Source organism: Periophthalmus magnuspinnatus, chromosome 22 (genome assembly GCF_009829125.3).
Source record: "Periophthalmus magnuspinnatus isolate fPerMag1 chromosome 22, fPerMag1.2.pri, whole genome shotgun sequence".
NCBI classification, from domain to species: Eukaryota; Metazoa; Chordata; class Actinopteri; order Gobiiformes; family Gobiidae; genus Periophthalmus; species Periophthalmus magnuspinnatus.
In genome coordinates, this window is record NC_047147.1 from 23,439,795 (window position 1) to 23,453,575 (window position 13,781).

A 13,781-nucleotide genomic window follows, 5' to 3' on the forward strand; every position below is an offset into this window, starting at 1 on the left:
TTAAATTGGCTTTTTGAACTTAAAAAAGTTACCCCATGGAAGTCAAATACGCCCCCTTTAAATAAATGTTCATTTGAAAACTCATTTATGGACCATATGTGTGTAAATGTGTGAAAATGTGTGTAAAGATGCCAACACAGCATACAAACACTAACCCAAACACACGTAACTGTGTTCTCAGGGCCGGCGCCGCTGTGTGCTCCCCCTAAAGGACAAACGAGGCACTGACTCAGACGAACAGAGAGAGCCACGCAAACGCACGCCCAGACAAACCGACCAATCAGAGCGCACGCCCAGGCTCACAGACCAATCAGAGAGTGGGGGCAGGCTGTCCGACCAATCAGAAAGAGGCTCAGATGACGAGGAAGATGATGACGATGAGGAAGAAGAGGATGAGCTTCCGCACCAGCCCACAGAAAGGTGAGTAAAAAGGAGGAGAGAGACGGGAGGAAATGGGAGAGGGGGCAGATGAGGGGACAAAATGGGAGAGGGGGACTGGAGAGGGGACAAAATGGGAGAGGGTGAGAGAGGGGATGAACCAGGGAGACAAGAGTGGGGACGAGAGGAGACAAAATGGAAGAGGGGGACAACAGGGGACGGGAGAGGGGAGGGGATCTGGTCTGATCCTGGTCTGATCCCGGTCTGATCCCGGTCTGATCCTGGTCTGGTTCTTCACAGGTCAGAGGAGGACCCTGACGGAGTGACTGGGACCAGAGTCCGGGTCAAGTATGGTCGAGGAAAAACTCAGAAGATTTATGAGGCTCACATCAAAAAGACTGACGTGGACAACGGGGAGAACTTCTATCTGGTGCACTACTACGGCTGGAACGTCAGGTACACGCCACACCTGTCTGCCTGTACGCACCTGTAAACTGCAAAAGGAGGACGTAGACATTTTAATCTTGTTTAACTTGTTCCTTGCGCTCACAAACTCTTGTGCTTTAAACTGGGAAATGAAACTGAGGAGGGGCGAACATAGCACACGACTGGTCAGACATTTGGACTTTACACATGACCGGTCGGATGTTTGGACTCGTCAGTTCTATGATTATTCACACTGTAGTGTGTCTCTAGTAGAATTGGGGATTAGATTGTGACGAGCAGTTGAAGGTTTATCATTACAATGATTTAATAAAGGTGGGACACCGGAATTCCTACAAATTTAAAACGAAACCATAAGAATCAAAACCCCTGACTTCAGTCTGAACAGTAAATGTCACTGGTCAGGGACTCTCTCATAACTTAAGAAATCACTAAAACTACAACTGTGGTGTATATTTATGAAACAGCCAAAATTAAATTAAACAACATTAGAACCTCAAATTATGACATTCAATCAAACGGCGTAGGTGGCCTCGTCGGCGGGTAATCTGGTGGGGGCGATGACGCAGATCTGGGGTTAATCAGTGCATTGCATTGGTGGAATATCTCGTCCCTGGCCTGATCTCGAGGAGAACGCTATATCAGTTGCGGACGAGGGCGTGGCCTGGGTACGGTGGTGCTCGCGGAGGTGCAGAGGAGACGTGGGTCATAGAAGATATATGGGCTTTTGGGCGTGGCCACTGGGTCCAAGTTATGGCAATGCGGCCCCCACAGAGAGATGGAGGATACAGAGGATAGCTTCTCAATCCAGGTCCCAGCTGGAGTCTGCCGTCTGCATTTAAGAGGGAATTTACTGAGAACTATCATATTGTTTACTTGTGCAGCCTTTAGCAAAAGAAAAGTACCTAGAAGTTTAAGAAAGTATAGCCATTAAATATTTTGAGCCAAAGAAAAATAAAGATTAGAGTTTTTGCAGCATCAGCACTCTTTCCTCAGTCCTTAGAGACGAGAGGGCAGGGGTCTCAGAAGACAGGGAAAAGGCGAAGAAGTGAAACAAAGGGACTAGTATGCACAGGCTGTCTGCGCAGTGGTTTTCTACAGCGGCCTCTGCGGGTGTTAATTATGCAAATTTGGATCCTCGCGCTTTGGGTTTGCTTTTTTTGATGTTTTATTCTATGGCTTTAGGTTGAATCCTGTCACATTAACACACTAATTAGAGATTACACCAGAATCACAGGTGGAATTAACCAATTCTCCTGTAATGAGAGCCCAGTGTTAGGATGGAAGATGCAATTTAGGTACAACCATGCTAACACTGACTCTGACAAGAACCGTCACTGTCTCACACATGGACTGAAGATACAGTGTCTCTCCCCCTACAGCATCTGAATTATGAATGACAGTGAACAAAGCACTCAAAATAAACAAAACACTCTAAATAATCTAAAACTTGTTTTTTTCTTTACTACATAATTGCATATATCTGCTTAATATATTTGAGGTCTTCTGTGTGTAAGTAAAATATATAAAGTATACATGTGGTGTAAAGTGAATACAAACGCTCACCTTCAGTGTGGACAGACGGCAGAGGGTGCTATCATGACATCTGTGCTCCGATTTCAGGTACGATGAGTGGGTGAAGGCGGACCGCATCATCTGGCCCTCAGAGAAGGGGTCCAAGAAGAAGAGGAGGGGCAAACTCAAGGTCAAAGGACACACACACCTGCTCCACGCATAGTACATGTACACACGTACACACACATGCATATTCCCATGTACACTCATACATTTGCACGCACACACAAACATACACACACTCTCATGATGGCTCTGTTTCTGCTCCAGAATAAGGAGGAGGGGCCCCCAGAAGAGGAGAGGCCCCCACCAATGAGAACCTCAGGGGCTCGCAGGGGTCGACCTCTGGGCAGCAAGAACAAAACCAATGGCCGAGCTCCAGAGACCAGACCTGACTCTGGACCCAACATGTCCAACGGAGATAGTGAGTCGTCCTCTAACCCTTCCACTGACCCTAAAGTTCTGGTTCCAGGACTAAACTTGGTCTCTGGTACTGGTACCTGCTCTGTGTAGTGTGTCCTCTCCCCCACCAATCTGATCTCTGGGAGAGCTTTGGGCCCAGTTTAAACTCTGTGTTTCCTCAGACACTCCACGCAGAAGAACCCGGAGGACCTCAGGGATGTTCGACTCAGACCGGGCCTCAAACGGTCAGTGTGGTATCTCAGACTCTAATAAGACTTAGGGACCAATGTGGTACTACTCTAGGCCTCATGATCTGACCCTGCACTGGTCTATCCAGCCACTCTGGGACACATGCATCAGAAGCAGTCATAGTAATAATACAGTCAAGTAATACAGCACCGACTTTAGTAACAAGGTCATAGTTCACATTCTAGAATGTGATTAGGTCTCAGAGGGAAGGTGGGGCCTATATAACTCTATAACTCAAAAAAAATATTGTTACTCTAACTCAAAACACCTCAAACGACACTCATATCTTTGGGCGGAATAATCACTCCACTTTATAAAGAGAACCAGGACTAAACCAGGTCACACATCTGTAATCTGACAGTTACACTAACTGTACCTGAGAGTTCTGACCTGCCTCAGGTTAAACTAGAGCCGTTCTACAGTGTGATGTCCTGATGTGATGATGTCATGTTAAACTACAGCTGCATGCGTAGTCCCTCAGTCACCCTGGTCTGATCCCCATGGTACAAGCCAAACGTTAAGTCTGTCAACTGGACAAAAAGTCTCCAAGCCTCTTCTTCAATTTTGGTCAGATTGCTGGTAGACACCACCTTATATCTATCTGAAGGGAAAGGGCTAACTAAACTGACACGGGAAGTGGCTGTTGTGTAGTTTCTGTATGCAGGCTAGAGTGCACTGTGCCTGAGACATACTTAACATATTCATTACACCCCTTAATGGGTGTTTTTCACCTACTGGCATCCTGGCCAGCTCTGTTAGCTTCCTGTGTTTACTTGGGAGTTGAGGCAGATGTGTCTGAAAAGCTTCAGAGAATTTTCAGATAGTATGAAATTGCAGTCTATTTCAAACCTGCAAACACTTTAAGACAGAAACTGGTTCATCCAAAGGGCAAAACTCCGAGCCATGAATAAAGTAATGTAGTCTACTCCATTCAGTGTAGTAGAAAGTGCAGTGAGCGTTACATTGGAGAAACTAAACAGCCACTCTTTAAGAAAATGTACCAAGACCAGCGCGAAAGCTCCTCTGGACCCCAGTCTGCCGTACATCTCCATCTCAAAGCCACTAACCACTCCTTTGGCTAAGATCTGTACCTCACTGTCTACAGAGAAAAGAAATTGTTTTAAAAGGGTGTTAAAGAAGCCTTTTTTGTTAGGAAAGGCAATCCTTCCAAGAATGGGGGCCTTAGATGTCACCTTTCCACCATATATAACTCCATCCTCAGTCCCAAAGCAAAACAAAAGAAACAAAGAGAACAATAGAGCTATCCAGGCTGCGAATATGTGTGAAAAACACCTATTAAGGGGTGTATGTATATGTTAAGTGTGTCTCAGGCGTAGTGCACACTTGGTGTAGCTCAATAAGCCTAGCCTACATACAGAAACTGTACACAAAAGCTGTTTCCAGCTCCTCCCTTCTGATGGATATAAGGTAGTGTCCACCAGCAATCTGACCAGAACTGAAGAAGCAGCTTGGATGAGCAGCCAAACGTCGTCACTCCTACAACTTTTTGTCCAGCTGACAGATTTAACTTTTGGCTTTTACTATTTACTATTAAATTAGAGCCGTTCCACAGTGTGATGATGTCATGGAAACGTAAACCTGTTGTGATGTCACTGATCTGTGTGTCTGTGCAGAGGATTCTGGGAACTCGTCGGACGACAGCGAATCAGAAGACTCGACGGAGAAGAAGCAGTTTCCGTGGCGACGGAAGGAAGCGGGTCCCAAACAGGAAGCAGAGCTGTGTCTGAAACAGGAAGAGGAGGAGCCGAGCTGCGAGGATACCCCTGACACCGTCCCCAAGCCCACAGACACTACAGCTCCCAGCATGCATCAGGACACTGCCCACAGCCAATCTGTGCAGGGTGCGGGGCAGGAGCAGCTGCCCGTCACTCCAGAGAAGGTTTGTGTTTGTCACAGGAGTTCCCACTGAGCCTGTAGTAATCTGCTTTATTTTACATGAATTAATTAGTTATTAACCCTCAAAAGACTCATAAATGAATCTAAAATGGCTCCTAAGGATCCAAGCAGCTTAATCCATGTTGTCCATGTTCTGCAGCGATGGAACCCCTCTCTAACGTGTTTAGAGATGTATAGAGCTATCTCACTCTGGCTGTACTTGCCTCAATAAACTCTTGTTGTGCTTCCGATCAATTGGTCGACTTAAAAAAGGACGTAACAAAAGCTCTTAAAAGTATTATGTAGCTGACCCAAACTGCACTCACAGGACTACACCTGCAGAAGGAGCTCATGCAAAAACTATTTATACAGAAAACAGTACAAGGATTAAACTCGTGACTGACTGATCTTGAGATAACTCACCTTTGGTTACTGCTGCTGTCCATGTAAATCCTTTATCTAAATAACATGTTAGGTGGACGTCAGGTGGACATTAGGCGGACTGAATGACTGCAGGCCCACAGCGCTAAATATCACATTTAAAAACGACTTCACTGTTTCTTTTGATTGTTTTTTGTTGTTTTTTTTTGTATTTTGACAAAAAAATATTTTTAGGTTCATTCTAGTTTTAGTTGATGAAAATGCCAGGTTGGTCAAACCACAAAATATATTTTTATTTTAACTCATGAGACCACAGACTGTATAAAGAAGTAGAATCACCCACAGCATTCAGCTCCAAATGAAGCTTACCGAGGCTAGCAGTTATAGCGGCTAATCTGGAGCCCAGTTCCATTTTTGGAATTCCGAACACGAGTATCATACCGTACCAAAGTAAGAGCCAATCAGGAGTCAGGCTGTTGAAGGCAATACCTCTTCCTGCCCGCACCACTGGTTTAGCAGAGAGTGGGCGCTTAGCAACAGGCTTGATTGACAGCATTGCTAACGCTAGTGGGAGTGACCTCGTGAAAAGAAGGCCCCTGATTGGTCAATTAATGTTCATATCTTGATTTTGGGACAAAATAGTGATTTAAAAACCCCAGGATCATGTAGAGTGGGTTAATATGAACATTTTAAGGTCAGAATGACAAGTCTGACAGCAGCAGTTACTGAGAGGGGGCGACAGTTTTTTACATAGAAAGTGTTTGGAACACGGCGGCTAGCGGGTTAGCTATGTACATTTATATGTACAGTCTATGGATCCAACATGTCTAGATGTGTTTCTGCTCTGGTTTGGGGCTCTGGAAGTGAAACATGGAACTTGGACCTAATCTCCTCTGTACTTTTGCCATCCAAGACCTATTTTTTTCAGACCTTTTGTTTAGTCTGAGCGTCGGAACCACACACGTCATATTAACCTTTTCCTCTCTGTTCCAGAAGGCTCTGGCTCCACCCACTCTGCTCCTGGACTCCTCCCCCAGACTCAAGCTCCTCCCCTCTGTCCCGCTTATGCCCCTCCCGCCTCTGTCTGAGCCTATGGTCGTCCTCCATCACTGCCTACCGCCTGACTCAGACACAGATTCCGCCTCCGAGAGCGACAGCGAGAAAGAGGAAAAGAGGCGAGGTAGGAGAGGCGAGCTGCGAGGGGAGAGGACGGAGGTGAAGGAGGAGGTGACAGAGGAGGTGAGGGAGGAGATGGTCAGGAGTCCTGCTAAACTCCTCAACAACAAATCTCCTCTGAGAGACTGGAACCTGAACGCCCGAAGCCCACAGAAGGAGCGCTGCATCGGGGACAGGTCTCCGCTCAGAGCCACCGTTCGGTCTCCAGCGAGGGACAAGAAAGAAGCAGAGAGGAACCAAGAGGACAGGACCCAGGGGGAGAGGACCCAGGGGGAGAGGACCCAGGGGGAGAGGACCCAGGGGGAGAGGACCCAGGGGGACAGGACCCAGGGGGAGAGGACCCAGGGGGACAGGACCCAAGAGGACAAGAACCAGGGAGACAGGACCCAAGAGGACAAGAACCAGGGGGAGAGGACCCAAGAGGACAAGAACCAGGGGGAGAGGACCCAAGAGGACAAGACCCAGGGGGAGAGGACCCAAGAGGACAAGAACCAGGGGGAGAGGACCCAAGAGGACAAGGACCAGGGGGAGAGGACCCAAGAGGACAAGAACCTGGGGGAGAGGACCCAAGAGGACAAGAACCTGGGGGAGAGGACCCAAGAGAACAAGAACCTGGGGGAAAGGACCCAAGAGGACAAGAACCTGGGGGAGGGGACCCTCAGATCAGAGAAGACTGAGGATGCCAGTTCTCCTCTCCGACCAATCAAAACCAAGGGAGAGATACCAGACAAAATCCAGTTGGAGAAGGCAGCGCTGAGACTGGACAAACCCCAGGGAGACCAGGGTCCACCGAAAGGTCCACCACAGGGTCCACTTCAAGAAGGCGCTGACTGTCCAAACGAAGAGCGGTGCCAAGTGGAGAGGACACCAGAGAAACGGGACCGAACTGCGTCTGAAAAACCTCCAGAACAGGAGGAGAAAGAGGAGGGAACAGACAATATTGAATCGGAGAAAACCACAGTGAAACGTAAAGCACCAGAGCAGAAGAGTCCAGAGAAGAAACTCAAGACTGAAACACAAACGTCTCCAAAAACTACAAACATGGCTGACACCGAGCAGCAGAGTGGAGCCAGGCAGGAAGAGGTAAAGATGGAGGTGCGAGAGGCTAAAGGAGATGACGAAGAGCCAGAGCAGCGAGAGCCCACCCTCCCGGAGATGGGTCCCGAGGCACTGGTATGTTATGAGGTGGACTTGGATGAGCCCGATGAGCGGGAGAAGGCGGTGAGCGCATCTGAACAGCTGCTGCTCATGATGAGAGAATCGCACCTGCACCTGTCCCCACCCGTGCCACACAAAGTCCCGCCCACACCCTCAAAAGGCCTGTCCACTCTGCCCAAAGCCCCGTCCACAGTGCCAGAGCACAACTGCACTGAGAGGAGGGAGGAGCGAGGGAATACCGGAGGAAACGAACAAGGACGCCAGCGAGGAAATGAGGACACGAACTCGAGTTCTACGTCTAATTCCTCCCACTGTGACAGAGGTGAGACCGGGACCGGACCGAGGACTGGACCTGGGACTTGGGACTGGACCTTGGACTGAAGTTTAAAGTACATATTTTACACAGCTCAAAGTAAGCATGCACACCACAGATATTACATTCAACCTCAGGGAATGTTTGTTTCTTATTGTGATCTTTGACACTGTAGATAGTCACTCTGACACGTGACAGATCACATCTGTTTGTCAAACAATGCAGGATGGTTGTCTCGTAAATGTGCATGTAAATTACCGGTATTCATGTTTGCTCTCGGAGCTGCAACTTTTTTTTGGCAGGCTCTACAGATTGGTGGCTCATCGCCTTGTTGGTCTTGTTTTTCAAAGCGATAATAATTCCACATATCAGACTTCACCTTCTTGAATGGAGGATATAAATGAGATCCACTGGCCACACTAGCCATGAGCCATAGGCACATAAGTTAACATGTTTCATTGTTATGACAGAGGGCCCCTTGTGGGCAAACACCAGAACTAACATTGTATTGAAGCTGGAAACATGAGGCAGTCTGGTGCTGTAAAGGCGATTATAATCGTATGCGATAATTACGATTATTAAAAAATGCCACCAACGATTAATTGAGGACCTTTTTGATTGCTCTTAGCGATATTATGTATATTGACCCATCCCTAGTTTTTAGTTTTAATCCCACATGTTTGACTTGAGGTTTGAGGTGGTCACTATCTCCAGTGTAATAAAGTAGTAAACTTTAAAAAAAAAAAAAAAAAAAAAACATGGAGAGGGTGAAACTTTGGTCTGTCAGGTTCATCACTACAAGACTGGTCCAAACTCGACTGGGGGACTAGACTTGGACTGGATGTTACTGTGGTTTAAGTGTCGTCTGTGCCCCTGCAGGTCAGAAGCGTGTACTGGAGGGACCCAGTCCGACTGTGAAGAAGCACAAACGGCACAAGAGACCCACTCCCCAGAAACACGACAAGAATGGAGCCGGTAATACAGGGAGGGCATCTGATACAACGGGGAGGGAGGGCATCTGAGGCACACAGGAAATGGGCCCTCTGATGCTTAGGGAGAACCGCTGACATGTTTGTTGTTGTTCAGGTCACAGCAGCGACAGTGAAGACCAGACCCACAAACACTGCCCCTCTCCCACCAGCAGGGGGCACAAGTGGACCTTGCACATTGGTGAGTGAAGCATCCTCTGACCCTCTCTAACCCACTCCTCTGCTTTTCTCCTCTGTCCCTCTCCTCTCTTCTCACCTCTGACCCTCTCCTCTGACCTCTTGTGTGTCCCTTAGATGACCTGGAGAAGATGTCTTCTTCGGAGCGTATCTCGTTTCTTCAGGACAAACTTCAGGAGATCAGAAAATACTACCTGAGCCTGAAGTCTGAGGTAGCCTCCATCGACCGCCGACGCAAGAGGCTCAAGAAGAAGGAGCGAGAAGGTCTGACTGCTGACCCCTATATCCCATGACTCTGAACCCAGACCCTGACCCCTTACCCCTAACTCTGACCTCAAACTCTGTGACTGGATAGAGACTCATTCACTTATTTACACTCTCTCTCCAGTGTCGAACACGGCGTCCACCTCGTCTTCGTCAGACGCTGCCCTGAGCCCCTCCTCCTCCTCTCCGTCTCAGAGCTCATTGGCTGTGGAGGTCAGGTGATGCTTGGCCCCGCCTCTCGCTGCCTCAAACGTTCGCCTCCAAAACGCCCCTCCCCTTCACGTAAGCGAGCCGATTCTGGCCTTATTTAGAAAGGTTCCTCTGTGCTTCCTGCTCAGTGTGTTTGGTCTTTTATACAAATCAGAGCTTTTATTTTGTAAAAAAAAATCACAAAACTTAAAAAAGTGCGACACGGCAGCAGGAAGCACACACACTATCAAAGTAAAAGTCTCTTTCCTCAACCAGAAACAATGTGGGGGGAATATTACAGGTTTTATTTTGAAATGTGATCAGTCAGATGTTTGTAGAAGTGAATGTAAAAAGGCCCAAATGTGAAATGAAGAATGTGTTGCTTTCTGTTTTGTTTTTTTATACAAGTTTTTTAGATTTTCATTTGTTTTATAAAAGTGATTTATTTATTTAGAATGTTTTAAAAGTTCATTTTGAAGTTTTAAATTGTTTCAGAAACGGCTCCCATGTTTGTGTTTGAGGAAAGATGGAAATAGGTCTTCACAACAAACAAAGATTGAACAGTCAATGTAGACTGGCCCGGGCTTGATCCTGGTGTAATCCTGGTTTTTAGACTTAAAACACTCCAGTATTGTTTTAGTTTTGTCTCATTAAAACATTAAATAGAAAAAAATGCAAATATTGAAAAATGGAAAAAGTTTAAATCTTTCTGTTGGTTGTGAAGTGACTCTGACCCCATGACCCCTGTGACCTCTGCCCCTTTTGGAGTGAGGCTTTTTTGAGGCGAACGGTGCCCCCCTGCAGTTTGTACAGAGCTATGGAACCATTTGGACTCTGTAAAGAATGATTTATAATATTTTTTAAAAAGTTTGTACTCGTTTTATCAAATCAACTGTCGTTTTTTATGTCACTTGTGTAAATAAATAAAGCCATGTTCAGAAAATAAACTTTGAAGAGTCCTGATCCTCTAGACTCGGTCGAGTCCTGGTCTAGAATGGGTTACTGTTTTGTCCTGCTTCAGTCCTGGTTCAGACCTGGTTTAGACTTGGTTCAGTGGTTTAGTACTTGTTTAGTCCTGGTTCAGTCCGCAGGAAAGCTGTTGGACAAAATTTTGTCAGATTTGACACAAAAGTTTTTATTTCCATAAAAAACGTGGAGGTGGAGCCTGGTTCAGTTTGAGATTCTGTAGTTAAATGAGCAGCTGAGCCTCATGGGAAATGTAGTCCCCGCTGCCCTGTGGTCACATGACTGATGGGGAGCTCTGATTGGCCCAGGCCTTGTCACATGACCCTGTACAGGTGAATCTGTCGAAATGCTTCATTCTGATCCGCATCACTTGACAGGAAAAGGTCATAGTTCACAGGAAGCTCCTCCAACCAATCACAGGGCAGCGTCTCCTAGAGGACAGGTGAGAAACAGACGGGTACATGGTGAGAGACAGAGACAAGTACAGGGGAGAGGGAGATGAGGAGAGACAGGTGGGACAGGCGAGAGGACAGGGGGGTATGGGACAAGAGGGGGACAGACAGGTGAGAGTAAGAAATAAGAAAGGGAGAGAGACGGGGAAGAAGAGGAGAACGAGACAGGTACAGATGAGACCGACAGATCAATGGGGGAGGGGGGAGCTCTTAAAGAGGGGGTATTTGACTTCTATTTGCCCAAAACAACATAATGTTTTGTAAGTTTCACTTAAATTTTTGATGCTCTGAGTCTCCCCTCCCTTTGCTCTTTGTGCTAAGTCATTCCCCCTTGAAATACTAAATGTCTAAAGTCGATGTCATCACCCGGGCCTTGGACAGACACAGGAGTCTGTTTTGAGTGGGTTCAGGTTTATGGCTCACTCAAAAAAGACTTGCTTTACAGTATTAGACATTACAACAGTTTACTATGACAACGACAGCATTTCAATGTGCACCATAAAAAAATTTGTATAAGATTAAAAATACATTTTTAAAAACAATTTTGTATAATACCTCTTTAAACAGTCTGTGTGAGGGACAAGTGTTTGGGACAAACCTGAATCTGTCTGAAGCACTGGTCTAAACTAGGAACTGTCACCAACAAGGAACCTTTTCTATGGAAGTTCTGGACCAGGAACCTCCAGCATCTGAAAAACAAGAGAAGAACAGCTAAAGAAAAGAAGATGTAAAGAACAAGATGAACATCTAAAGAACCTGGTCTAGGTCTGAACATGGTTTAGACCTGGTCTTAGTCTGGACTCTGACCTGATCTGTTCATGAGGCTCCAGGAAAAACTCAAAGACGTTGTTCATGATGAGAACATCAGTGTTTTGTATCAGAGTCTCCTGGGAACAGAAGTCTGCATGCAGGACCTGAAGAGAGACTGGGGTTAGTCCTTGTTTAGTCCTGGTTTAGTCCTGGTTTAGTGCTGGTGCAGACCTTGTTTTGACCTGGGTTAGTCCTGGTCCAGTTCTGGTTTAGTTCTGCTTACCTGGATTCGGTCTCCAAAGCCATACTTGTGAATCACTTGGTTCTGGAGTCTCACAAAGTCTTCATTTAGTTCCAGTCCGATGAGACGCGCAGCTGAGCTGAACACGTGACCCTGAAAACAACATCCAGAACTGGGTCAGAACTGGGCCAGAACCATGTTTAAAGCATTTAAACTTTACAACATTTCAGTGTGAGTTATGAGTAAAAATAAAAAGTACAAATAAAAAATTAAAAATAAAAAAATAAACAATGAGAGGGTCCATTTTGACTGACTGAACTTGTGTTTCTTATTATGGAGGATTGTTGTGTGGGTTTATGTGGGTCTCAACTGTTTTTCCTGGTCCTGGAACTGACCCCATAAAGAACTGCTCCAAGTCTGGACCCGACGTCGACCAGAACTCGCCCGGTCAAGTCCGGAAGAACATTCAGGAACAAGAACCTGAGCTCCGGCACCGAGAACGAGTGGGACAGAAACTCTGCAACGAGAATGAGATTAGACCTTGTTTAGTCCTGGTTCTGTCCTGGTTCTGTCCTGGTTCTGACCCAGGTCTCTGGTCTTGGTAGATCCACACTGGACACAGTAGGTTCGGCTGAAGGTCCCCGCCTCACACATTGAGTCCAGAAGGTTCTCATCAAAAAGGAAGCTGTCCACATGCACAGTCCTCCGTGCACACTCCTGAATCTGCAACAAGGAGTAGAGGAGCAGAGGAGAGGGTCAAAGGAGTTGAGGAGGGTCAGAGGAGCAGAGGAGAGGTGCAACAGAGCAGAAAAGGGGGTCAGAGGAGCAGAGGAGAGTGTCAGAGAAGCAGAGGATGGAGCAAAGGAGAGGGTCAAATAAGAGGAGCAGAGGAGGGTTAGAGGAGCAGAAAAAGACCAGAGAGTCGGAGGAGCAGAGGAGGGTTAGAGGAGGTCACACCTTGTTTTGGGTGTAGGTCTCTGAGGGCATCATGGCGTCTAGAGGTAGTGAGGACCTGAGCTCCTCTGAGATGTTCTCCAGGATCACACTCCTGTTATCCCTCAGGAGTGATTCCACCTCCTCTATAACGCACACATTATACACACACATTATACACAGGCACACTATAGCTCTACTGCATCACTTTTCCACCACCTGCTTGTGTCCATGGAGATGTTATGGCTTTGGAATGTTCTACAGTATAGCATTAAATGTATCTTATCCATAGACTGTATATATTAACTTCGTTATACAGTATATAATCTTATCAAACTTATCACCATGAATACAAGCTGGTTGCACCATCAAACCACGTTACAGATCGGTGAGAGGTGACCATGCTCACAGTAAGATTGCACCTTTTTTAAGGTGTTTTTTTTTTTTTTTTTTTTTTACTAAACACCTGTAATAGAGTAAGATATGCCAATCTGCATTTGACCCATTCTTAGTGTCTTTGGGTTAAACCTGCATTTCATCCACACTTCTGTGTCTCTGGGTTAAATCTGAAGCTGGAGTCCAGATCTGAGCCTGGTCTAGGTCAGTATCCTGGTCAGGACTCCGGAGGACCTCCGGAGGACCAGGCTGGAGCCGTTTCCAGGTCCCGTGTCTCACCTGAGCTTGTCACCCACTGCAGCAGCCTTCCCACGTGCTCGGGGCGCGTGAGCTTCAGGAGCTTTTTGAGCTCGCGCTTCGCTTCTCCAAAGTCCATCTCTTCTGCGGCCACTACGCATGCGCTTCGGGCTATTATTTATACATGTTTAAGATAAAAAATAATTATTTAAATA

General features: G+C 46.6%; 3 protein-coding genes across 4 annotated transcripts in view; 2 read left to right on the forward strand and 1 right to left on the reverse strand.

Annotated features, from left to right (window-relative positions):
- The window catches only part of psma3 (proteasome 20S subunit alpha 3), a 25,284-nt gene extending 22,376 nt beyond the window's left edge, over positions 1 to 2,908 (forward strand). The window contains exon 12 of the mRNA XM_033988061.2: positions 2,898 to 2,908. The gene's annotated coding sequence lies outside the window, so the exon portion shown is untranslated. The remainder of the gene's footprint in view (positions 1 to 2,897) is intronic.
- The window catches only part of arid4a (AT rich interactive domain 4A (RBP1-like)), a 21,795-nt gene extending 11,944 nt beyond the window's left edge, over positions 1 to 9,851 (forward strand). Inside the window, exons 15-25 of one of the 2 annotated variants that reach the window (XM_033987779.2) lie at positions 182 to 420; positions 679 to 834; positions 2,446 to 2,527; positions 2,668 to 2,821; positions 2,982 to 3,044; positions 4,683 to 4,948; positions 6,319 to 7,981; positions 8,852 to 8,947; positions 9,059 to 9,142; positions 9,256 to 9,402; positions 9,527 to 9,851. In XM_033987779.2, the coding sequence (XP_033843670.1) occupies positions 182 to 420; positions 679 to 834; positions 2,446 to 2,527; positions 2,668 to 2,821; positions 2,982 to 3,044; positions 4,683 to 4,948; positions 6,319 to 7,981; positions 8,852 to 8,947; positions 9,059 to 9,142; positions 9,256 to 9,402; positions 9,527 to 9,624 (3,048 nt within the window). In that variant the 3' untranslated portion in view covers positions 9,625 to 9,851. The remainder of the gene's footprint in view (positions 1 to 181; positions 421 to 678; positions 835 to 2,445; positions 2,528 to 2,667; positions 2,822 to 2,981; positions 3,045 to 4,682; positions 4,949 to 6,318; positions 7,982 to 8,851; positions 8,948 to 9,058; positions 9,143 to 9,255; positions 9,403 to 9,526) is intronic. The other variant, XM_055231058.1, reaches the window with a different exon arrangement.
- Positions 9,784 to 13,712, reverse strand: zgc:109986 (uncharacterized protein LOC553566 homolog). Its single transcript, XM_033988554.2, has 8 exons — positions 13,609 to 13,712; positions 12,958 to 13,079; positions 12,585 to 12,723; positions 12,396 to 12,517; positions 12,043 to 12,153; positions 11,817 to 11,923; positions 11,608 to 11,698; positions 9,784 to 10,988 (listed from the first exon to the last, which is right to left on the reverse strand). The coding sequence occupies exons 1-8, from the start codon at positions 13,703 to 13,705 to the stop codon at positions 10,872 to 10,874; spliced, it is 906 nt and encodes a 301-aa protein (XP_033844445.1). The 5' UTR covers positions 13,706 to 13,712; the 3' UTR covers positions 9,784 to 10,871.
- Positions 13,713 to 13,781: the final 69 nt, after the last annotated feature.

What these genes read in the sequence shown, in the direction of transcription:
- zgc:109986 (XM_033988554.2), bottom strand. Translation starts at nt 13,705, where the DNA reads ATGGACTTTGGAGAAGCGAAGCGCGAGCTCAAAAAGCTCCTGAAGCTC. An exon ending in GCTTTGGAGACCGAATCCAG is followed by an intron (nt 11,924 to 12,042) that starts GTAAGCAGAACT and finishes GTCTCTCTTCAG; the next exon opens with GTCCTGCATGCAGACTTCTG. An exon ending in AGTGCTTCAGACAGATTCAG is followed by an intron (nt 10,989 to 11,607) that starts GTTTGTCCCAAA and finishes CCTGTCCTCTAG; the next exon opens with GAGACGCTGCCCTGTGATTG.